The sequence below is a fragment of the Hydractinia symbiolongicarpus genome, chromosome 11, assembly GCF_029227915.1.
Source record: "Hydractinia symbiolongicarpus strain clone_291-10 chromosome 11, HSymV2.1, whole genome shotgun sequence".
Classification (NCBI taxonomy): Eukaryota; Metazoa; Cnidaria; class Hydrozoa; order Anthoathecata; family Hydractiniidae; genus Hydractinia; species Hydractinia symbiolongicarpus.
In genome coordinates, this window is record NC_079885.1 from 25,249,808 (window position 1) to 25,275,139 (window position 25,332).

A 25,332-nucleotide genomic window follows, 5' to 3' on the forward strand; every position below is an offset into this window, starting at 1 on the left:
ATATTCCTTAAAAAAAGTAGGACAATCCTATCCTTTATTTGTAACAGTGAAAAAAACATGGCAGAACGAGCTAAGGTTGTTGTCCTTTTTTTCTAGCATTGCTTCAAACTATCTATAAACCGTCAGAAAGATTGACTTTTTTAAAAAATAGGACCAACGTTACTTGGCCACAAATTACTCATCAAGATCTTTCTTTTCGATCTCTGAATTTATTTCAGGAATAGTTAAATAGCAATACACAACTGGAAGTACTGGCTAAGTGCCGGCCATTTTGTTGCAAACAAGATAATTTTGGAGAATCAGTGTTTAGGTATAAATAAACAGTAAAATTTGACCTTCAAACAGTAATGTATTTTTAAATTTTTTGGTTTTTCTAATGTGCGTTTAGCAGGCAGAAACTTTTATCTTGGGTTTATTAGGTCTTTTTCTGATTTTTTTTTTCTGTGGCACTCAACTAGTCTAAATTCCACAGCTCGCGATAGTTTTCTTGTATTTAAAATACTAAAGAGTAGTTCATATCCTGTGTTCTATTTACCAAGAAGCTTCTGCTGTTGGATCAAGCGTGTGGTGCGCAACTTCATCTAAAGGCTTCTTCCTTGCTAATTTAACACAAGCAAATTATATTTCTAACATATTTTCAACGGAAGTCCGATGTCTGATGTCTACAAGAACAGATCAGGTAATAAATAAGTAGCTGAATACCAAACTCAAGTTCGCATGCACATGATCTCCAGGGCATTGCTCGACATATCTGTCCATAAGCGCCGGTGGGAGTTAATAGGGACTGGGCATGCAGTGCAACACTGTTAAAGTTACCAGCATTACAGACATTTTCATGGTTGATGCATTTTCTACGCTCCTAGATGCAACCAAATAGGAAAAGGAAGTAAAATTGAACAAATAAGAACAAGAGCTTTGACGAAAAATCGGGAACATGCAACAAAAAAATTAAAACTAAACTCCTGTTTGTGATTGTAAGAGCGACAATATTTTTTTAACTTAAAATAGAAATAGTTGCAATCGATACAAACGGGGAAATATTAAATTGTTACGATAATTTTTTATTAACTCTTTTTTCGTGAATATATTTCCTTATAAAGAAATTTTTACGGTAAAATATAAAGAACACGCTCAATGTATTCTCGGACTTTGTTTTAAAAGTTGATCCTTTATTTTTTATTACAACAAAATCTTTCATCTTTCATTTATAAATTATAAATAACGAATAAAGAATAATACACAAGGACACATACTTCCATTATCATATTTAGCCTTGTTATCAGAAGTTGTCAGCTACTGCAAAAAACATTATTATACGATAAAAATTATTCAGCTTTGTATAATAAATCTTTCCTATAAGCATGGAGTATAAAAGCATATCTGTGCAATGTAGACGCAGTATAAGCAAAATGAAAATGAAAAAAAATGAAAATTATGTAAGAACTAGTAAAATTTAGAAGACGGTTAAGTAACATTCAAATTCAAATAATACGCCAACCTAAAGAAACTGAAATAAGAAGGGTATAGAATCAATAGCCGAAAAGAGACATCTTCCTGGCTAATGCACTTAATGAAACTTTTCTCATCTTTCATAGAAATCAACAATAATAATATGATGCCAAATGAAATCAAACAATTCTTGCTAGAAACAGTAAAAGTTAAGATTTCTTAAAATTTTACTTCAATTTGCTTCTACATATCTTTTCAATTCCATACAAAACGAAATAATTTAAGTAAAACATTGATAGTACAAATGCTGATCGCAAAAATCAATAACCTCTACCATTTTTGCACATTGCAATTCTGCATAAAAACTCCAAAAACGCCACTTCGAAACACGCTAATTGTCGCAACAGCAAGACTGAATTACTGATCTATCACCAATAACTCGGAATTTCTTAATTTTCCTATGCTAATGAAATGTCTATATCAAAAAAATAAGAAGTTTTGTGTCCTAATAGTGCTCAGCTCCGTCAAATTTGCGATAGCAGGTGGCTGGCGGCTTAATGACGAAAATTTGGCTCACAAATTTCCAGAAATCTGTTTATTGAAAAGTGTTGTGCAAAATGCAGCCCCGGTAAAATTAGTATTAAACATAACTAGTCGTCGGCCCTTATCCTTGGTCACACACGGAAAGTCATGTTTCACAATGTAGATTAAATAGTACAAGAGGTAATTACAAAAATTAAATGTCAAATTGTCATATTTATTTATAATTTCGTCATTGAGTTTTAAATGAGTCCCTCCTCTCAATGTCATACTTTCCCTTCACTTTGTTTGATCTGCTTCTGTCATTTCGTAATCATTGTATGTAAAATTTTGAAATGCAGGCGGATCTTTAACTGTTTCTTTACAGGGAGTATCTTTACGCTTCTTTTTCATCCTATGTAAATAAAAGAATATATAAATAATTTAAAAAAAAATTATTACAGCAACGTACTATAAACAAACATTTTTACACATTTTTGGCAACTGGTTGCTAATCAATAAATTCACAGTAATCTCTAAGAATTAAGAAAAATATTTGATAAGTTCTCACAACCTTAAAACGCTCACAATACATTGCGTATCATAAAATCTACAAAAGAAACTCTAATCGTGCTGGGGTGGGTTTGTTTAATTTTTTCTATGATATTTTATATGGTTATAGTGCTGTTATTTGGTGTTTGTATTTCTTAAAATTCCTGATTTGCTCTTAAGAATTTAGACTCAAAAGTTTCACTAATGATATCATGAACTAGCTTTGAGTGGGTGCTGTATTCAAAAGTTTCGACAAGTCATAAAAACGTTTTTTGGCGTTTTAAACATTTTACATTAATTTCAATATTTAGTTACGATATTTACGCCCAATTATAGCAATGTTTTTTAGTTCATGACGTCATAATGTCGCACAATTAGCGCAGATTTGAAGACAAACATCTCGAGAACCAACAACAAATAACAGAATTCTAGATAACTTTCAAAGATGTTTTATATGAGTCCAAATTGCTTCTTCGCAGGAGGTAAGCTTAGGAACTTTTTCGAATTTTTTTAACGTCTTTTATAAGCTTCAGGGCTCCTTCGTATATATTGCAAGCATTTTCCCCCGCCAATATGATGTCGTTAATAGTAGAGAAGGTTATCAGCAATTTTTTGACCTAGTTGTTGTTAAGGCCTAATTATGTTTTATGTCTATTGAACAACAACTTCAGAATTTACGGAAAAGGAATAGGGTTAACGTATTTGGTTTTTATAATAATACTTTTCCGCCACATTGACATAGAGTTATCCGTTCAAGTTTTTTGCAGTTTTTTTTTCGGATTTTGCGTCATTACATTTCAAGTTCATTTTAATTTTTGTACTCCAATTATTGTACACTCATTATTTCGTTTTATTTTGGTCAACAAATGGTAAACAGATTATATGGAAGGTTGACGAATTTGACATATGAATATATGAGAGTAAAATTGCAATCCCATGCGTATCATGTTAATTTCGGCAAATTTCGCGAGCTGTCAAATTTACTAAAATTGTTACATATAAAAATTATCTCAAATGTCGCTATATGTCGCAAAAACCAATTCTCGCGAAATTATTATTTTTTTTTTTTAAATGCAATTTGCATTAATTTTTCTGGTTGACGTAGCATTCGTAGTAGATATATCAGTCTTTTTATCAGTATTTGTTTTATGTCTTCTGCATATGAAAATAATTTCCTTCAATATACATATTAAAATAGATGATTCCTCCTTCCAAGGTGCAATCTGAAATTTTGATGACAATACAACAAGATCAAAGTATAAAAAGAAAACAATACCAGAAGTAAATTGCCACTGCAATAATTATAATAGCCAGTGGTACCAATGACGCAATCAACGCTATCTTCAATGTATTCGACGACTTGTTTTCGCCACCTATGTTAAAGAAAGTGGAGTAGTAAAGGATTTCATGTCCTAGACAAAAACGTTTTATGCTAATTTAAGAAATATATTTCTTAGTTGACAAACAGACATACTTGCTTTACAATCCTTCTTGCTAGGACTTCCTTCTTCGTCTGTTATTCCACTGTCGTCGCATGGTAAACAATGTTTTGAACCTTGTAAGGGTTGATAGTATCCTCGCATGCATTTCTTGCATTTGCCACCGGAATCACTGTACCAACCAGCTTGACATTGAACTAGATCGAGTGAAATCATTATTTACTAGGATTAATATTACAGATAAAAATACTTACCGTTACGAAACAATCATTAAAATTTGTGTTTTCATGCAACTTTACGAAGGTATTGAAGTTCTTGGATATGGTCATGTTGATGTCATTAAAAACTGGTACAATTTCGTTGTACAAATTCGAACAATAAATAGCCTATGTAACTTCTGGCAGCAAATATCGAAATTAGTTGTCTTGTTTTAATTTTTTTAGTCTAACTTGACATTACCTTATATACAAAGAATTGTAATAATAACGAGTTGCAGTAAAAAAAAAAACAGTAGTCTTACCACAAAGAAAACCATTTTTATGCAACTCATAACCTGATAAGCAAATGTTAAGTTTTATGTTGTATGTCAGACTATTATTGTCAAGCTTTAGAATGGTTTTATTCAGAGTTACTTCTGATTGGTTCTTCAACATCAGAATAACCAAGGATGCAGCTGAATTGGCCAGGTTCTGTCGAGACACAGATGACATCTGCAACAACTTTAAAAAGGAATAATTTTTCATGTCCATGATACTTTGAATTGTAAAGAGTACTTTTAAGTTTTCAATACCATGCTCTAATTTTGCATCAATTTGTTGCATTTCAGACATCCTGAGTTTCTCCATAAGTGGGTTGATATGTTGCATTTTAATATGCTTTAAAGAGTAGGCTACATTCTCAATTGTAGCATTTGTTATTTCAATGCTCATACTGAGAACATGTTTAGCAAAGATTGTTTTTAGCACATCTAGTCTTGCCTTTCGACTTATGGAATCTCCATACGTGTTATTAGCTTTGCAATAATAGTAGCCAGAGCGTGTTTCTGAAAGCTTTTCAACATATAAAGTAGAGCTATTATTTGGTAGAAGAACTTCTGAGCTCGCTGAATCATAACCGTGATAAAACCAATATATGTCAGCTTTAGGTGAACTTGTAACATTGCATATAAAAAATTCATCAGTAGTATTGCTTCGCGGAAGATAGATTACAACATCTTTCATCTCTGATGCAAATGTTGGGGGTTGATAAACATTAAGATGGATTCCTTTAGAGGATATTGAACCAGTCAAAGATGAAACAACACATGTGTAAACACCACTATCTCTCAATGATGTCGTCAGTTGCAAAGTGTTGTTTACTTCACCGTCAATAAATCGACCATGCAACTTCCAGTTATACTTTACAGGTAGAACACTTTTTACATCTTCACATGATAATGTAACAATTTCACCAGACTTTACACTAACTTTATTTTGGATTTTATCCGTGTTAATAAATTCAGGCTCCGGAGTACAGTGTAAACTCATCTTGCGAATAATTGTTAAGCTTTTTAACAAATATTGAGCACATGTTAATAAAGTATTTAAAGAGTTACTTGCATATACATCTGTGAACTTATAATTGAAGATAACCACCTCGTCCTGGTACATTGATCTTGGTGTACTTAAAATTGTAGGCAAAGCCAGCAAAGTTTCAGAAGCACTCTCTACACAGTCTAAAAAGTTAAAGCAGACCGAGAAGTTATTTTGTGAAGTGTAAATTTCGGATGACTCTTTCCATTGGCTAAGAACGTTAAATAAGGTTGTTTTGTTTAAATATGTTTCCACTTCAACTTGAAGAGATGAAAAAAGAGCATCTAACTCTGGGGAGACTCGGTTGGTCGTTTCACTTTTTTGATGAAGATTTGAAAAAGATCTGTTTATGTAAGAATTTAATTCCAAGGCATGCTTTGTTATATTGACTAAACTTTGAGTTGTATGTTCTAAAAACGAAGTTGTTCTTTTAAACGTCATGCAGGCTAGTTGAACTGTTGAGGCATTAAGATTTTCGTCAACATACCACGATTCAAATAAGTGATTTCCCTGTAAAACATGTCTGTCAACAGATCTTCGTCTCCTGTTTGTGTCACATAATGCGGAGTAAACGATTTTTTTTGCAGCAGCTTCGAAAGACAAATCTGGATCGTTAAAGTTGAAGACAAACGGTATAATTTTACTCCTTTTGTTGGAAAGAATGTAAATATTAGAATTGATTTGCACATTGTCAACAAAAGGTACAGTTCCTTCAAAATTCAAACTCTTAATTTGAAAGAAATTCTCAATTTTATTTTCCACATTGTACTTATTTAGTAAACAAATGTCTCTCGAAATAAGATCTTGAACGTTTTTATCGCTTTCGTTAGCAAAAAAAGATTCCTGTTCTGCATTTTTAAACAAGCCATGTATTCGATTGTATTCATGTTGCACAAACTCTTTTCGTTTCTTTAGTCTTTGCATATCTATAAAGGAGTTTGCAACATTTTCTTTTTGTATATTAATAAGTTCATAAAGATCTGTGAAGACTTTAGGTAGTGTTGCCACACTTTTCAAAAACAACGATCTTTTGTTTTGACAGTTAGAATTTTGGACTAAGCAACTTGCATTTTCCGTTTTAGCAGCACATTTATTTAACTTGCAAAGACATTCCTTTGGTTCACTGTATCCACTTTGAACGTTTCGTTCAAGATAGTAGCAGGTCGATACTGGGCGAAGAACTGTTTGTACTTGTAGTCGTTTTCGAGTACATGGGACTTGATGGGTTACTGATTTCTTGATGACTTCGTAGGATTCGTCGCATGATGAAAACAACCCTGCTATTGCTCCAATTATTCCTAGAAAATAAAACCACTTTACCTTTGTATATGTTTAACAGCTAACGTAACCTTCAAAATAAAAAAAAATGTGTTTTAATTGTTGCCGCCAAAGTTTAGAGTAATTTCTTTTTCTGAATATCAAGAATTAACCTAAAGATGTAAATGTAATGAAAGCTGTGTTGCTGTCATACATCTTTAGTAATTTCAGAAACAACCATGACTAAACATAAAAAATTCAAGTTAAAGGTATGCCAGTTTCTGGTCCTCACATTGCCTCGATTCAAAGAAAAAGATACGGAATTTTAAAAAAAGAAGTAAAATAATAACTTTCTTGTTCGTCCGTAAGTTAAAGGTTAGAAAAACAGAATTTAATAAGAAGTTACCTCCCACAAATGATCCAAGTGCTGTACCAATCCCTGGAATAAAGCTTCCAATGAGTGCGCCTACTGTGCTCGCTCTTTGGACAGTCCCCATATATTCTTTCATTTGCTGGCTGCGGTAATTGGTCATGGCTGGATCTTCCTCACAGTCACCAGTGTATACTGGTATAAAGAAATATTTTGTCAGGTCGCACATTGTGTCAAAAGGGACTAATAGGCTTGACTTGATTTCTTCTGTCCTCTGGTCACATTTCAATACCTTTATAGGCAGAGTTACTTCGTCTTGACAAACTTTACATTCTGGCATTGCTATGCAATCCATTTTACACGTTTTTAAGGTGCATACTGTACTTAGATTCTTTTCTATAAATGTTGCTCCCAATTCATAAGACTTCATCCTCATTTGATTGTTATTTAACTCAATAATATTTTGTTTATGTTTTGTTTCAGCTTCGCGAAAGTTGCTGCTAGCATTCTTCATTTCCTTACTGATAATTTGACGCTTCTTAGTCATGTCCTTATACTTCTTCAGCATTTCCTTTTTGTGATAATTCACTCTACTTAATCTAAGTTTTGTATTTGAAGATGTTGAGGTGTAAAAATATTGCATTTTATCACGTAAATTGTTTGAGTTAGCTTTTGAGAACCCACTTATTGTAGATATTAATTCATTCCATGACGTTTTTTTAATTTCTTTTTCGTTTTTAATCGTAAAGTTAAAATTTTTCGTGAGTGTAACTTCCAATTGAAAATAGATCTTGGACTCTGTCATATACATCTTCGTGAAATGCGTTTTGTCAAAAAGGGATATTAAAACATCCAATTCTCCTGAAATTTTATCTTCATTTTTGCTTATTTTCAAATTAAACCTTCCGCCTTTAAAGACATGAATTCTTTTTGAAAGACTATGATTTGTGGTAAATTTACCTTGTATGGTAATGTCATCACCAGATAAATCAGTTGGATAGCTTATGCTCAAATTTAGATTTTTCAAACATAGGGAATAGACACATATATTGCCTGCGTATGTCAACACCCAACCTTTATTATCAATCAAGGTTGATGGTTGCTTCTCTGGTATTACTCGTAACACTTCCTCTTTGTTTAATAATACCTCTAAAAGGCGACAACTACTGACGATACTTAACTCATTTTCATTGTTTTGGAAATATTCCGTCATCGATTGTATAAGAGATCTCATGTCATAAAATGCAAGTTTTAAATCTCTTATAATGATGGTTGCATTTTGAATATCAACAGAAACTTTGCTTAATACTTCCGTCGCCTCATCCATATGCATAAAAAGCTTTGACTGACGTTTACTCACTATTTCTCGCTCTTTTGGATAGCCACTCGCTAGTAAATTTTCAAGGTTACCAAATGCTCTTCTGATAAATGGCTTTGTGCGAAGAAGTAGTCGAATTTGGTTTAGATTTTTTATTCCTTTAAGGACACCTCCATGTGCATTTAATGGGACCTTAAAACGAGTGTTGGTTTTGGGTGTGAATCGAATAGCTGATGTGCTATATACAAAGTGTGTTTCTCTAATTTCCACATCAGAAGCTATTTCGCCAGCTAAAAAAACGCATAATAAAGAAACACTATATTATATTATGAATATATCAAATGTTTAATATAAACGATCAATTTAATATTTCAGCATAAACTAAGGTTTTGTAGTTAAAAACGTTTTTTTGCTAAGAAAAGGATTCTGCAACAGAAATATTTCTGCACCGATGATACAAATAAGATCATCTTACCCGTAAATGACAAATTTGCTTTGCTCCATATATTGTCACATTTGATGATCAAATTATTACTAAGAAACTTTGCATTTACTTCCAAACTGGTGTTACCAACAAACTCTACCTTAGAGCGTGATGAAAAGCCTTTAACCATAATCTAAGAAATACAAAAATTGTTTAGTAAAGCCCAAAATGTTTAACTCAAAGCTCCCAAACTCAAACTTACCTTAGTTGCATCCCCACTGTTATATTCTCCATTCAATGATAGACTTCCAGAGAATGATTTAAAATGATATTCTGTGTTTCCAATAACCTTAACCTGATGTCTTTCACAGGAACCTATATCAGTTGAGCAGTTGGTTAGGTTGAAAACAAATGAGGATATAGAGACTTTTTTTAGACCAATTCCAACAAAGTCTTTTGTGTAATCAATTTCTTCTTTAAATGTGATGTAAGATGCGTTGCTATTAAGGTCAAGCATAAAACAAGGTTTATTTCCATTATTGATGGTGTGCGTTGAGGCCATTATATTCAAATCAAATAATGTCGTAGGCGAATAGGAATAATATACGTGATTGTCAGTTGGTAATAAATCACTTGATACACACAATACGTTTTTGTTGGTTCCTTTGGTAATTTCTGCAAAAAAGTTAGTTTTTTTGTATGCCATGGCGTCTTTGTGAAGGGATGTACCAAACCAAAAAGGCAAAGATGTAGAAAATTGATGGGAAAAAATGATTGGAAAGTGTTTATGCTTTATCATGTAATCAATAGATTTTTTACTATAATCAAAGGAATCGCAATTGTTTGCACATTTTCCAAGCTCACGTGAATTGAAATATGCTGTTGTGATATTCGAGGTGCTAAACAATCCTTTTGCCTTATATCTTCGCAAAAAATCTTTGATTCCGACCATTGAGAAGGGTAATTTTAAATTCCCCCTAATCAATGAAACAAAACCATCCGTGCTGTCTGACTGCCAACTGCACGTCGATGACATCTCGATTGAACTAACCATAAAATTCTTGAAACAATCTCGTGTATATAAATCAATTGGATTATTGACAATTTTTCCTTTTTCTTTTTCAAACACACGTATTGTATTTGCTGGTGGAGTTTCATATTTGGCCGCACTTTCACCTTGGATGATGTATGATATCTTAAATATACCAACTCTAGAAGGCGTAACAATAAATTTGGAAGACGTCTCAGGGTATGTGATTTCTACGATATCTGGTGAGAACTTCAGAGCACCATCATTGTTGATTAATTTAATAGAGATACTTCTAGATGGGCTTGCAAATACGACAAATTCTTTTGATTTGACGTCTTTACTTAGTAAAGGAGATATGGATATCCTAACAACACCTACTGAGCATGTTCTTCCAATATATCCAGTACCAATGCAGTTACAAAAATAAGCTGATTTCGATGTTTCCGTACATAAACCACCATGTAAGCAGGGATTAGGCTGACATGCTGTGGTAGCTATAAAGTACATAATTAAAAATAACTAACTCGTGTGCTTATATAGATACTTGATAATGAATGATAATTGAAGTATCAAAGACAAGTCACACTTACGAGTACATGTAGAATTTGTGTTACTCCATGTCACGTTATCATTTTTTATCACGCATTTTGTTGCACGAGTTCCTTGCATTTGGTAACCTTTTGAACATTTTTGTAAACATACAGAGTCAAATACTTCATTACATGGTAGCAACACTGATCCGTATGTAGGTGGCTGTATTTTTGGACACTGTCTTCCTAAAATAACATTAACAAAAAATATGGCAGTTTTGAAATTTCCTTGACTATATCAGTTGGTACGATTTCTTAATCATTATAGTTTATAAATAAAAGGTTTTAGTATCGTACTTTTACATTCTGGTTGATCACCAGACCATGTGGACGATGATAGACAAGTTCTAGTTTGGGGTCCATTAAGCCTAAAACCAGTGTTGCAAGATATGTTGCATGTTTCATCTGTTACGTATCCAGAACATTTCATTCTTCCAAATGCAGGTGGCGATATTGTTTGGCATGGAAATGCTGTAAAAAAGAGCATAAACTTTCAAAACTGTGAATTTTCTACATAAAATAATCATGATCTCCATTAACGCTGCTAAAACTACCTAAAATATCAGAACGTAAAGTGCTTAAACCGATAGATGTTTTCTTCATTGTAACCAAAATAGAGAACACACTATATTTGCACAACCCACTTTTGATTAAATTCTAATTAGTTGTGTTTGCAGAATGATCTATGCTACAAAACATGCTACAGTACTTCCCAGTATTACCTTTGTGGGAACACATACTATTTATTCAGTCCAACAACATATTGTTAATATATTATTTTTTTCATTACATATAAACATAACTTAGGTGTATACGCAAAAAGCAATAAATAAATCTGTTCCTAATTCGCAGGATCCCTCTATCAACACTCTTAGCACAAGTCAATCTTAATAAACTTTCTCCACCATAGCTTTTTACAAGCATGACCAACTAGCCATAGCTATAAACCACCTCCAAATTTATAATGAAATTAAAACTCATACACATAGCGATGTACACAAACGATTTAACGTCAATTGGTTTGCATAAGAAGGGCGTTTAATCCGGTGATTCGTTCAATTTTCCTGATTGACTACCGCTTGTCCAATAAGATTTAAACAATAGAGGGACAAAACGTTTTGTTATATTTTCTTTGTATGTATGTTTATTTAACCTATAGTAATTTTATCATAAAAGTAGCATTACCATGACATGAAGTGTTGTCATCTTTTAATTTGTAACCAGCTCGACATGAACATGTATATGAACCAATGCTATTGTGACAATTTTGCTGACACTTGCTACTTTTCTCAGTACATTCATCGACATCTATAAAACAAACAATATAGAACATATTGTTCCTTAAGTTCTCCCACGTTTCCAATGCCGTAAAACATAAAGCATATAGATGTGTAGTTGTTACCGTCACATCTATGTTTATCTGCGTGCAACCGAAATCCCGTGACACAGCTACAGAGATAAGAACCATCTGTGTTTGTGCAGTTGTGTTGACACACACCTCCATTTGAACATTCGTTGACATCTAAAGACAATGTATATGTAAACAGTTGCAAATCAATATTTATACCTTTATTATAAGCAATAGAAAGAAAAACAGTGGTTTTGCGAATATTAGATATATTTTGACAATTCCATATCCGCACAACAACATACCTATGCATGTTTTTTTATCTGGCAACAATTTGTACCCGGCTTTGCACGAACATTGATAGCTTCCTGGAATATTCATGCATTTTCCATGCTTGTTATCGCATGGCTTTTGCTCCAAACATTCGTTTATATCAATACATGTTTTCTTATCGCTTGATAAGCGATAACCTCGCTTGCAAGAACATTGGTATGACCCAGGTTGGTTTGCACAAATTTGACTACATCCTCCATTGAGCGTTGCGCATTCATTTATATCTAAAAAGAATAAGCTTTGAGTAAATAATAATTTCGTAGTAATTTTCCAACGAGTTTTAGTTAGTGCAATCAAATCTACATATTCATTTGTATATCTCCTTAATTTTCTAAAATATTGTGTAAAAGTAGTTGTTCTTACCTTTGCAAGATCGTTTGTTTTCCGTCAAAAGATATCCCGGGTTACAAGCACAATTATAGGTTCCAGGTCTATTTATACATTTCTGTTGGCAGTTATTTGTACTTGTAGCGGCACATTCATTGATATCTGAAAATATGTTACTATTAAAATCTCCTCTTTTTTAAAAAAAATATTTTTCGGTAGTTTTTAAGGAACTCTTTTTTTCTAAAGATGCCTAATATGTAAGAGTGAACATTGATAATAAAGGGGGAAACATGTTTCTGGTTGTAAAAAGTATACTTGGACAATTAATCACCGTATTATATTTAAACCTTGATTGATTCGAAATCAGTTAAAATAGTAAATACTTTCTACAAAGTATTTCTTCGCAACAAAACTTTCCTGAAAATGTTAGGTTGTCTCTATACTTTTGCTTAGAAATTCAAAGTGTGTAAAACTTCTCTTACCGACACACAGTCGTGCTGAAGACGTTAATTGGAAACCAGAATTACAAGAACACGAAAAGCTTCCATCAGAATCAGCACAGGACGCTACGCAGCCAGGAGTATTCAACGCACATTTGCATGGAGATGTGTTGCATTCATCAACATCTGAGTAGCGATAATAAAGAAAACCAAGCAAAAATCAATAAAACTTGAAATGAACATTACTTTCTGAAGAAAAGAGTTTAAGCACATAAAAAAAACTAACTTTTACAACTCTTCGACTTGGGATCAGTTGGTACTGTTTTTACATAACCAGGTCTGCACGAACAGGAATATGTTCCAGGAAGGTTGGTACATATTTGATCACAAGGCTTTGAAGTACATTCATTGACATCTACGCAAATTATTAAAGATAAGTATAATATATTATTGACGGGGTAGTGGGGGAGGGAAATGTCAGAATGATTATCTTTTGTTAGCTAGGTAAACCCAATGCTTGTCAAAAGGCTAATACAGTCCTGCCACAGGACAACCCAACCATACAAAAAGATTTGTGAACAATGAAACTGATTTTGCATTTCTGTTACTTATATAACTATTAAGTATTCCGTAGCTAAAAAGATATACCCTTAGACTGTATTGAGATGAAAGACAGTTGTTGAAAGATATTTAAATTTAAACATAAAAAGATAAACATGTTGGTTCAAAAAAACATTTCAATAACTTTCAAAGTAAGCATCTGTACCTGTTTGGCATAAATTTCCAACAAATCCTGCTTTGCAGGAACAAACATTTGGATTTGTACATCTACCATTTTGGCATCCAGGATTGCAGATAGCTACGACAATAGCAAAGCTTAATTACATACGTAAAAGGATAGGATATGCATTTCATAGGATATGCAATTCTAGAAAAACTTTAAAGAAGGAAAGACAACAATGATCTTACGTAGTGGGCATTGATCCCCAGACCTGGCCCAACCTGAACAACAGAAATATTGAAGCCTTTGTTTTTGCACCAATACGCTGTTGGTGTAATGTACAATTTTGCTTCTATAACATAAAGACAATTCCTTCTGTTCATTTTCATTTCGCTGTTCGATGCAAGAAATATTTCCTGCGCTATTCTCAGGAACGCAAAAATTAGTCCGATTAATTGTGTGTTTTTCAAAAATTATTCTTAAATGTGATTAGTCATTTTATCTATAAATGAATACTTAGACGGTTTTACGAAAACATACTTTAGGAGCTAATATATTTTATACAGTTCTTTTTACAGTCTTTTCGGTAAAAACAATATGGCAAATTCAACATTTAGGTTTTTTTTTAATTAAAAACTGGTGCTTAACCCGTGTTGTCGTGCATGCATTTCCCGCGTCAATATTCAGTGCATCCTTGTTTGCCTTGTTAGCATAAAGTATTGAAAGAACTCTGCAAAGGGTTCGAAATACAAATGCATCAAGCTCAATTTAAACAGAAGGACGATTGCTAGTATTATATAGACTAGTCGTTAGCCATTGGGAAATTCACGGAAATTTCCCCGTTGTAGCAAAGTCGATAAAAAATATGGCAGCTGTTCTTTATAATTTGAAGATTTCATGTCTGGTTTAGCATGACTTAGTTTCGTCCGACAAACAGAATACGGGTTTTACTATAGAGATTCGGCACAGTAAATAATTAGAGAATGATAAAAAATAATAGTAGCATGAAAGTTTTTATTTGTTGACACATAACACCATGTCTGTCCTATGTATGTATGCACATGTCTAACAGTAAAGTCTACTTTGTTCGTGACAAATATAAACACAATTTACACAGAAAATGTGAAGCAAACACTACGGCTTTTTTTCTGAGTACATACATAAAATGCGTGAAGACAATAGTACGCACTATTATCAAGGCCTACACAATTTAAAAATTGAGTATGAACAGAATTTTTTGATGAACAAAAGAGTAGAAAATTTCTTATTGACAATGGTAATAAATGTATAAATCCAACCTGCTCCGTGTGCATCGACTCGTGCAAGCTCGCAAAAATCTTTTGCAACATGTACGATAGTTTTCGTATCCAACTCGTGTGAATGGTCTCGATTCGTAAGTATTATACGATACAGTTCTTTGGCAAACATGCAACCTAAAAATTATTTATGTGTAACTTTCTTCATTAAAAATACAATAACCATAATTATAAAAGACATTGCATGTTTTTTAAAATGAATTACCCTCCAGGCTTTAACTGTCCTTTGGATTTGCCTAACAATACTTCAAGTACAACGGCAAACAACAAAAGATGCATTACTGCAGCGATTCCACAATGTTCGACGATTCAAAACTTCTAGGACAGAAGTAATGTAAAACTTATTCAATGTTCTAAATGAGAAACAGTTATTAACCTTACTAGTGAACCATAACTTCCTCGTTAGCTGAAACAATTTTACAAAATTTTCTTTTATTAACCTCAAAAACGCAATAAAAGCGGAACCATAGCAACCAATACTCAAAGAATTCAGTTTTTTCTTAAAATTATTACAAACCAATGCAACAGGCTATTTCTAGAAAGAATGAAGAATTTTATTTTTTACTGAAGCAATGTATCAGCGTTAGCACAGAACATGGGCGCGGTGTTCCAGATTACTTTTACGCGATTTACGTAATAAATAATTTTCATAGGCAAGTTCTTTGTTCTTTATTTAAACAATTAAATACTTCCACAGGTTTTTGAAATTCTTGACCTTGACTTTGCTATTATCATCTAATGGTTTTAATAATAACAATAATCAGCGCAATCTTTATTTAGATACTTTACGATTAAAAAACATAGTATATCAACAAACCCACGTTGATTTGAACGATTCTTCTTTATTAAAAATTTTTTAGAGAAAATTCTTTGTGCGGTATAATGTTTCCGCATACATACCATTAAAATATATTTATCATACGTAAGACACTTCTGTAATAACAAGTGATGTAAAGCGTATGTTTCTGAAACGTCATATGATGTCCTCATGATTAACGTATTTACATTAACAACAGAGTGTTTTATTCACAAATAGAAATTTGATTACATAAACAGTGTCAATATCGGATTATTTATACGTAAATGTTTCTAAAGTTGTCGTGAGATTTTTAATGGATGTCAATTTAAGCATAGGGTGCATGAGCGTGCGGTATAGGGTTAGAGACAACAGGATGTTGTTTTACACATAAGAAAACTGAGATTGTTAAAGACAACTAGAGCAATTAGTGAAAGATTATTCGTGCAAGGGGAGGGTGGCTGTATCCATAACTTTATATGTATCACTTTATAGTTGCACTTATAATTTTTGTTAGATTTCCAAACCTATATTCAAATTTAATTGCCCTGTAAAAATATTGAAATATATGCAGCGCTGCCATACCAACCATTTCTTCAAGTTGGGTGAATATGAGCAAAATTAAGAGGTAAATTAAGGTCCATATTATACGTTTCGCCTAATAAAGATAAAAGGTTAGGAAGTTTAAAGAGGAACAAGTGAGAAGATGATCCTAGGTGGTGGTAATATAAGGTTTGAATAAAAAGAAAATATTTAAAATGTTTTTTGGCATATCACCTATCTCTCTGTATAGATCGGTAGGGTTAAAATTTCCCGGTAATTTGCATCAATACTACTAATTTCGCACTGATATTATTGGCACGTATGGAAAGAACATTGGCTTCATTTCAACCTTGAAAAATATGTTAGGGTAAATGTGACAGGATGGACAAATTCTTAAAGTCTCTTCTTTGCTGGTCCGCCTTTCTGGCAAAGTCAATTGCTGAAGGTTTTGATATGGGTTTTTCAGATGTACTATTTTCATATTCGTTTGTTGATTTTTTTTTAACATGTTTCGACGATAATATCACAATCTTTTTCTCTATCAATAAAAAAAACAAAAAAAGTTACCTGATAAATTTTATTTGTTTCCTTCTTGTGCTTCTACCAATATGCTCGAATAAACATATATTCCCTCGCCTCAAATTCTAGCCTTTCTAAATTATACTCTCCTTCTCGTTGCCTACAGGTTATAAAATGACTAAAAGGGATGCTTGAACGAACCATTTATTGCCAATAAAGAATCAGATATAATAACTTTGATCATCAAATGACTTTGTGAAAGAGGGTGATTTTTGTTAATTGTCAATGTCATTCTAATTATAATATTCATAATGAATGACGATTGACATCAGATTTCGTGTCAGCAGTTTGATATAACAGATTATCAAAAACAAAATAAGATCTTTAGTTTCGTATTTTTAATTTCAAAGCAATGGTTTTCAAAAAATGATGTCAACGGGAAGATTCTGGGAATTTCTGATAGCTAATTAAAAAAATAGATACTTGATTAGTCAACCACGATAAAGCAAAACTTGCGTAACCTAACAGACTCTTACTGAGAGGAACAGAGTTATTTAAAATTTATATAAAAATGAGCTTTGAACATTTAGAAAACATTAAAAGAATATAAAAAACCATGCGTAATTCCTTGTTGACAAAAAAAAATGGCTAAGAAAGGTCGATTTAAAACTTTTCGAGTAACAAATGCGCAAAATTTAGTCTTTTTTTATTGACTAACTGTGGTAGTTTTTCTAGAGTTTATAAATGTCAATGTACACAAGGCAATTTATTGTAAATTCATTTCACATTTGTCTTTTTGAGGCTTTCATAATATATAATGTATACTTTTCAGCAAAAGCAGTCAAAAAAAAACAGGCGGTGGGTAACAGAAGTTTGTTATTAATTTTCCGTTGGTATAAAACTGAGCAATTTGGTCACTTTTTACCAATAATATACATATATGATTGGTCAATTACTACCAAAATCGCTTGTCCAATTTAACGACAATGGTAAATGGATTGACATATATTGATGCGATAGTAGGAGTGCTACTTTATGCTGGTTGTTGGTGCAACCAGTTCCGCCATTTTTGTTAAACTGAAAGTCAGTTTTAAGACACCTAGAAAAAAGTTACAGAAGTTAATCAATCTTAGTCTATATTTCTTGTTTTTGAATTTTTTGTTAATTCGCTACCAGTCTCGTTTATATTCCAAGCTTTACATAATTGCACAAATAGTGACAGTGCTTAAATTTTTAAATTACTGACAATTTAAAAAATACCTGTGACTTTCATGACGATGTGTAATTTTGGAATAGCACACCACCAGGAACCAAAATGACATCAATTGTCAAAAGCTGAGTCAGCCCAGCCGCTTCGGTAGCAATGACGTCATTAAAAAAACCCTTTGTTCCACTTTCGTCAAAAATACACGATACTATGTGTTTTTTAGCCAGTGCTTCAAGGTTTACACAATAGAGTCAGCGGGTAAATAAATTTCTTAAAAAATTTTTTGTATATTAATTCGTGCTAGATGAATTCCCGTGGAAGAATCCACTGAATCTCTCATTAAACCGATTTAAAGGATACCAAACAAAACATACAACACAGTAATTTGAATTTTCAAAACTCACATTTCAACTACGACCCCGGGCTCTTTGTCTCATTTATAACGGGAGGGCAAAAAGAGAAAAAAGCTCTGGGATCGAAGTTGCTCCCAATCTGCATTATTCTATGTTTATAACCGCTGAAAAAAAAACATTCAAAAATATAAGCATGTGCAACAACAATAAAAGAATTGTAAAAAAATATAAAATAAAAATGGAAAATGTCCAAAAAAATCTAAGGCGTCTAACAACCGTTACCTAAAAAACGAAATACGCTAAAACTATGTACTTGTTTTGCAATTCCAGAAGTACAACAGGGAAAAAAAAAATACCAAACATTAAAAAACATTCCAACATTTTTCGTTAGGTCATACAAAATCAGCTATTCAGTCTATTGCATAGGGCAAACCTTCCAAAGTTAGACTCAAAACATAAGAAATTAATAGTTGAGACACACATAAAAAAGAAATACAACAAACTTGAATCATTTGGTATATTTTATATCTACTGAAATATTTCAATCCGAAATATTAAAAGAACAGTTTGCTTTAACAGACCCAAACTTATGATCAAGAAAATCACGCATAAAATCAAAGAAGATAACAATGCAGTGTTTTCGAATTTAAGAATCGAATATATTTCAAAACGATCGTAACGTAACAGATGTGAACATTGATATAACTTTGTTTACATTTAGGTTTATTATAACGACATCAACGCTTTAACAATTTAAGTTTAGGTCTTAGGTTTGTTACACAATGGGTAGTGTTAAAAACAGTAACAACGGAAAAATTACTTTTTACAGTTTTAGTTTCAGCCTCGATGTTCTTAACTTTTCTGACAAATGCTATCCTCATTATTCTCAATATGTTCTTAGTATGACTATGGCCTGAAAATACCTTTTAATGCATTAATAAAATAAAGTATGCTGTAAGTTACTATAGCCAGCTAATGGCAATTTTTACTACATGTAACAGTCCTTTGGATGGACACAAAAAAGTTCAGTTCGTTTGATATACAATAAAAAAAGTAAACTTTTAATTTTGTGCGTCATGCAAATGTTCATGTAAAACCATTCAGCCATTATTCAGAGTATAATCTTTACAAAATAAGTGCTTCAAGAAAATATTTTTCTCATGATGAGTAAACTTTTTTTGAAATAACTTTTTCAGGATTACTTTAAAAAAAGACAACCTTCTTCACTTCGATTTTTTTTGTCAGTTGATAAATAACTTGTTTCCATGAGATACTGCGCGCATATGGCAAACCGGGGGTAAAATTAAATTATTTTAACCGCAACAGCCGAAAACGACGCTGTATCATAAATGACAAATGGCCCCCTGTTTCTTATTTGACGGCTTATTTATTTTTTTAGTAAATTTTAGCGAACGGCCACGTCATAAAAAACTGACCCGTGATTTCCGTGTCGTGGATTCACAGTTTTACTCAAACAATTGAGTCAGCGGGTAAATAAATGTCTTAAAAATTTTTTTTGTATATTAACTCGTATATGGATGGGTCATAGCTGACGTCAACAAAATTCAAATGATTGTTCTTTGCCATTGTTGTTCTGCCTAAATATTTTTCCAAAAAATTAGCTTACTTTTTTGCTGTTTAGTCAGAATTCGTAATTTTCTGTAAAAAAATCTTATCGCCTCCTTTTAAAAAGACTACGTTCCGAAACTCGAAAAGTATAATACAAAATTATGTTAATTACTATTACTATGTTAATTATTTTAAATATGTCTAAGTCGGAGTCTTTTTCTTTACCAGTTATTTCACTTTGGAATTTCTCAAAATGAGCCTAAGAAAGGGAAACCATAGGTAAATAGTTGTCTCGGTTAAAACAATACACGCTTTCCGAATTCATTGTTTTTAATAAGCCGCAAATTGTTTTAAAACATTGAAATCAACACCGGAATTCTGTAACTCTGAACTTTTTAAAAGCATACTTCAAATATAAAGAATTATTTAACTATTATTTAACCACAACAGGACTTTCCTGACGGTCAAATGATTTAGAAATTTAGAATCGTATTAATTTAGGCCCACTGAACTTTTAATTACAACCTTCGAATAGGTGAGTAATGTCTAATGTACAACAAATTTAGGATAGACGATGGCGGGGGGGGGGGATAGAGCGGGGGGGAGTGGGCAGGAAAACCATTCTCCATTCTACTCCAAAATAAATATTTTAAGGTTGTGGCCAAAACATCAGATATGTTAACGAGGTAAAAAATATCATATCAAAATACTATTGATAATTTTTTTTTTCTAAAGTTGAGGATTGAACCTCTTTATATAAGTTTCTCTTTGTCACTTTCTTTATCAGTTTCGCATTTTAATTAATGCTTATCTTTAATTTCAAACAAAAAGCCGCAAAGAAAAAAAACAAATCATGTTTAGCTATTTCGTTTTGGGTAAAGTATCAGCTTTTTTATAAATTCTGATTGGCTAACTAATGAGACAAAAAAAATTGTAGAATTATTTATTTGATGACGTTTATTAGTTTGCCACATAATTAAAGGTAATGTTAAAATTTTGAAAAGGGTACGTACTAACTATAACACTATTAATACTCAAAATTTTATTTAAGGCGTTTGCATATCTGTATTCTATGGGTAAATAATTGTTATGCCAAATTGTGCTCGATCCTATGTCACTACTTCTTGGATTATTATATCGTACCAGTTTTGGCCAGGACGCGGAAAAGAGGCACTTCATTATCTTAGAAATCGTACAGTATTAACTTTATTGAAGGTAGGAGTGTGAAATGAAAATACTTTAAAATGAAAACTAATGAGGAGGCCTATGGTGGAAATTTTTGAAAATATTAGTTTACCTTGTCAATCCAATTCAAATGCGATTTGAGTTTCATTGTCTTAATCTTTCAAAGCAAAACATTCGAAAAACCATGTTTTTGGAACCCAAGTTAACTCTATTCAGTCCGGGGGGGGGGGGGGGGGGGGGGCGGCGGATTTCGCCCCCACTGACGGTTTTTTTAATAACTCCTTATTGCTATTTTATATGGCTATGAAACTTACTGAGTTTCAATATTTATCTATTGGACACCTGCATGCCAAATTTTTAGGTCCCATACCTTTCAGTGGCTTTGATATTGGCCATTACTCGAAACTACCCCTAAAAATCTCCACGAAATCCTTATATTGGGGAAACTTTAATAACTTCTGTTAGGATAATCCTTAGAACTTAAAATTTACAACACAACTTTGTTTTAATAAGAAGAATCATTTCGCATAATTTTGACATGTGATTAATCCGATTTCCCGATTTTGTCGGATTTTACCCGAAAATCGGAAAAAACCGGATTTTCGGGCAATTTTTGGCAATTTTTAATGCGATCTACGTAAAAACCGGAAAATATGTTAAGTAACTTTTATCTAGCTTTTAGAAATTTCAAACAGATAGAATTTTAAGCAGATAGTGACATTTTTAACAAATCTGAAGCTTCTGAAGACGTCACAGAAAATGTGCTGACGCAAGCAAAAATTTATTGCTGCCATTTTGTTCCTTTTATGAGGTACTATAAGCGTGACTAGTTTGATTCAATTTAAACAACCCTATAAAAAGTTATTGAGGGGGGCAGGTCATAATATATTCGAAAAACCCCGGACCGAATAGGGTTAATCTTCGTTAGAAGAAGAGTGTATCACATAAATGTGACGCCATTTTGCTTTTTGCTTATTGTGCAGATGAATGGTTATATTAAACAGGTAGTGAATTTAAAAATATCAACATTTCTTGCCGTTTCCCTTGTGCTATGTTTCGAGATTTTAGATTTATTGTAACTTGATTCTTAAGTCCGTATGTATGTAGCTTTACATTTATAGCTAGCATTTAATGTCGCTAATTTCCCCCTAATTCTATCTGTGCGTTTAGCTTCTTTAATGAAAAAAATATAAATTGTATTTTTGTTTTTGTTTTTTGCACTGTTACTTCACCAGGGAGAAAATTTTTACCGATCACGTCATTGAAATAAAAGTTTCTAGCCCTTTCACCTGCATAAAACAATTTCAACTACTTTTTCATTGGATATACAAAAAAGTAACATTACACTAAGTGACCACGAATACCCACTTCTCGTCAAGTGTAAACAATGACTCTCTGCGGCTGAGAGAAAAAACAAAGACGCGTGTGGAGTGATAATGTAGAAACAATTTCGAAACATGAGCCAAAGTAATGCGAAAAAAACAACACGCCAGTTTAAAGTCTTTGAGAATCTGATTTAAATTTTATTACCTTGAGACCAAAGCGAATCTAGAAATTAGTCTTCGTTTAATATGAAAAAAACTATTTGCATGGAAATTACATGGAAACAACAGAATTACTGTGTTTCCCTTGGTTTCTCTTTAATTTTTACAATTTTCTTTGGATAGAGTTATTTTAGAGTTATTTTATTTGGCACAGAAACATCTGCATCATTAAAAAAACCATAGAATAGTATTTCACAATGATGTGAAAAAAATAATTTAAGTATGATATTGAGGAACAACAATTTCATCATCGGTTTATAAACTAGGATATTTAATCTTCTTCATGCACCGCTAATGACATAAGTTCTTCCTAATTAGTTATTACGACATGCGTTATGGATATATATTATCGAGCAAGTCATTACATATACTGTTATTATTTTACAAATTTTGCTATCTACCGATAGCTCAGTTGGTAGAGCGGAGGACTGTAGTAGAAAGAGTAACAGATATCCTTAGGTCGCTGGTTCAGATCCGGCTCAGTTGAGACAGACCTTTTAAGACTTTAAAACCATTTTCCCTATCCAGTTTTTTTTTTTTTACATGTTACTTTTTTTCAATATATCTTAACTTTTATTATCATTTATATTTTTTGATGGTATAAGAAGAAAAAAATCATTTATTGCGATGTAATTCAGCTTCACAGTTAAAGCGCGAATATGGAGAACTTTTGCTACGCGTTAAGTATACCATGGAACTTAAATATTTCTACACCCCCTACCAAACCTTCGACGCCGATTCTGTAGCTACATGAAATAAATGCATGTGACCGTTTAATTAAACAAAAATAAATCGTGTATTTTCCAGACTTATTTCTGCAAATATATAACCCAATATTTTTCTCAACAATACCGCAAACTATGATAAAACCTTTTGTTTAGTGTTCAAGCAAGTGAGCTTATTGATTCCAATACAAAATAGCTTTTATGAGATAATGATAGTTATGTTACGCAATCAGTTCTTTTACCTTCTGTGCGCCGTTAACGGTTTGTTGTTATTGGTGGTAACGGTGTATTTCCGTTAAAGGTCCCTCCTTCTTGACAGACTCCCGCGAAAAGGAATATATGCGAACCTACGTATAGGTATAGACTCGAAAAAACCGTTGGTGTCCAAAACTTTAGACCACCATCGAAAATGTCGTTGCTTTTTTAACTAACATTTACTATATAGTTATTTTTTTCCCTCTTCACTAATACTAATGTTGTTGCCCGACGCAAAAAAAAAAAGAAACTGCTGACGATGCAAAATCACACGTACTGAAAATTTCCTTGAACGTCAGTCGTGCTTTCATGAAATCGCTTTTAACGAAAAAGGATACAAAAAACAAAATATTTTTAAACAAACAATATATTTGAAACAACAATATATATTTATAAAAAAATTAAAACTTTAAACTTTAATGTGCAATTTTTTCAGTTAAACACAAGAAATGCCACGGTAAACAAACAAAGAAGTATATTAACAAATTGGCTAACTATAAGGGGACCTCTCTAAAATCTAACCCTAGTAAAGTAAGAACTCAGTTAATGCTAAACTGAACTAAAACATGGCATCCTCTCCCGGATGCACAGATAAGCTAATTGTATTGTTATTATTAACCAATTTTTTAAAAAAAATTTAGAAAGTGCAATAACATCAACTTTCGGTTTAGGATAAGCTACCGCTAAAAAGTAAAGAATTTCGAATCCAGTGAAAAATAAAATTTTAAGAAAATTGAATCCAGTGCGATAAAAACGTTCCAAACAGCGTCGCTGAGATCATGAGGTAAACCAACTTATCTACTCCGTACGTATGATTTAATTAGAATTCATGTTCTTCTTTTAAGAAAACCAAAATTGCATTGTCTTCCAATTTAAATTCCAGTCACAATTATTTATTTTTGCTTTCAATTTTCTCTCGAATTTGGAACACGGTCTTACTCTCTTACGAAAAAAAGAATTGCAACGAAAGAAAGTATTGTAGAGTTGAAAATCAATACAACTAACAAAAATCCATTTTTTTCTTGTCTTTGCCGCAGTTTTTTCACACACAAACAGCTGCTTCACACTTTATCGTTGTGTCAGCACTTATTTATTGGTTCAATATTCAAACAAACGCTCCACGCCCTGCCTCTATATTTGTCGCGCTGTAACTTAGTGGTTAAAACCCTCGTGACATTAGCATTCTAAGTCTTCATTCGTATCCAACTGTGCACTATTTAGCAGCTGTATGACTTTCATTTTAAATCCACAATTTAGTTGGTGCCATCGTTTCTGATGCGTAAAAACGATACTTATTTTTACTTTAATACTTATTTTTAATTTATACAAGTTTATAACAGTCATGTTTAGAACTAACTGTACCGCACCATATATAATTTCTTAATGACAGGGCGTAACTCTCTTAACGTCTAGACAAATCTTCTCATCTATGCAATAAATCTTGTCTTGACTCTATATGTTATTACAATCAAACGTTTTCTCATTCGTCGTGTGCGTTGTCGCATGCTTTAAAGTTGTTTGTTTATTTTTGATACTTGGAGAATGTTCTAGAAAAACATATAATAGGTTTAGATTTAAGAATCCTTGAATTTGAGAAACAAAATTTTTAAAGTTAAACATCGATAAAAAGCG

The 25,332-nt window shown here is 32.4% G+C and overlaps 1 protein-coding gene across 3 annotated transcripts; it reads right to left on the reverse strand.

The window, feature by feature from the left end:
• Window positions 1–1,119: 1,119 nt before the first annotated feature.
• Window positions 1,120–17,189, reverse strand: LOC130613896 (uncharacterized). 3 transcript variants are annotated; one of them, XM_057435253.1, is made up of 20 exons: window positions 16,911–17,189; window positions 15,210–15,319; window positions 14,987–15,121; window positions 13,937–14,040; window positions 13,734–13,826; window positions 13,254–13,382; window positions 13,010–13,153; window positions 12,564–12,689; window positions 12,173–12,424; window positions 11,922–12,041; window positions 11,705–11,827; window positions 10,817–10,990; window positions 10,520–10,705; window positions 9,162–10,423; window positions 8,951–9,092; window positions 7,194–8,765; window positions 4,480–6,828; window positions 3,995–4,156; window positions 3,797–3,893; window positions 1,120–2,383 (listed from the first exon to the last, which is right to left on the reverse strand). In XM_057435253.1, exons 2-20 carry the CDS (start codon window positions 15,281–15,283, stop codon window positions 2,269–2,271), a joined length of 7,359 nt encoding a protein of 2,452 aa, XP_057291236.1. In that variant the 5' UTR covers window positions 15,284–15,319; window positions 16,911–17,189; the 3' UTR covers window positions 1,120–2,268. The 3 variants fall into 3 exon arrangements, with proteins under 3 accessions (XP_057291236.1, XP_057291235.1, XP_057291234.1); XM_057435252.1 differs by having other exon boundaries at window positions 15,210–15,322; XM_057435251.1 differs by having other exon boundaries at window positions 15,210–15,357.
• Window positions 17,190–25,332: the final 8,143 nt, after the last annotated feature.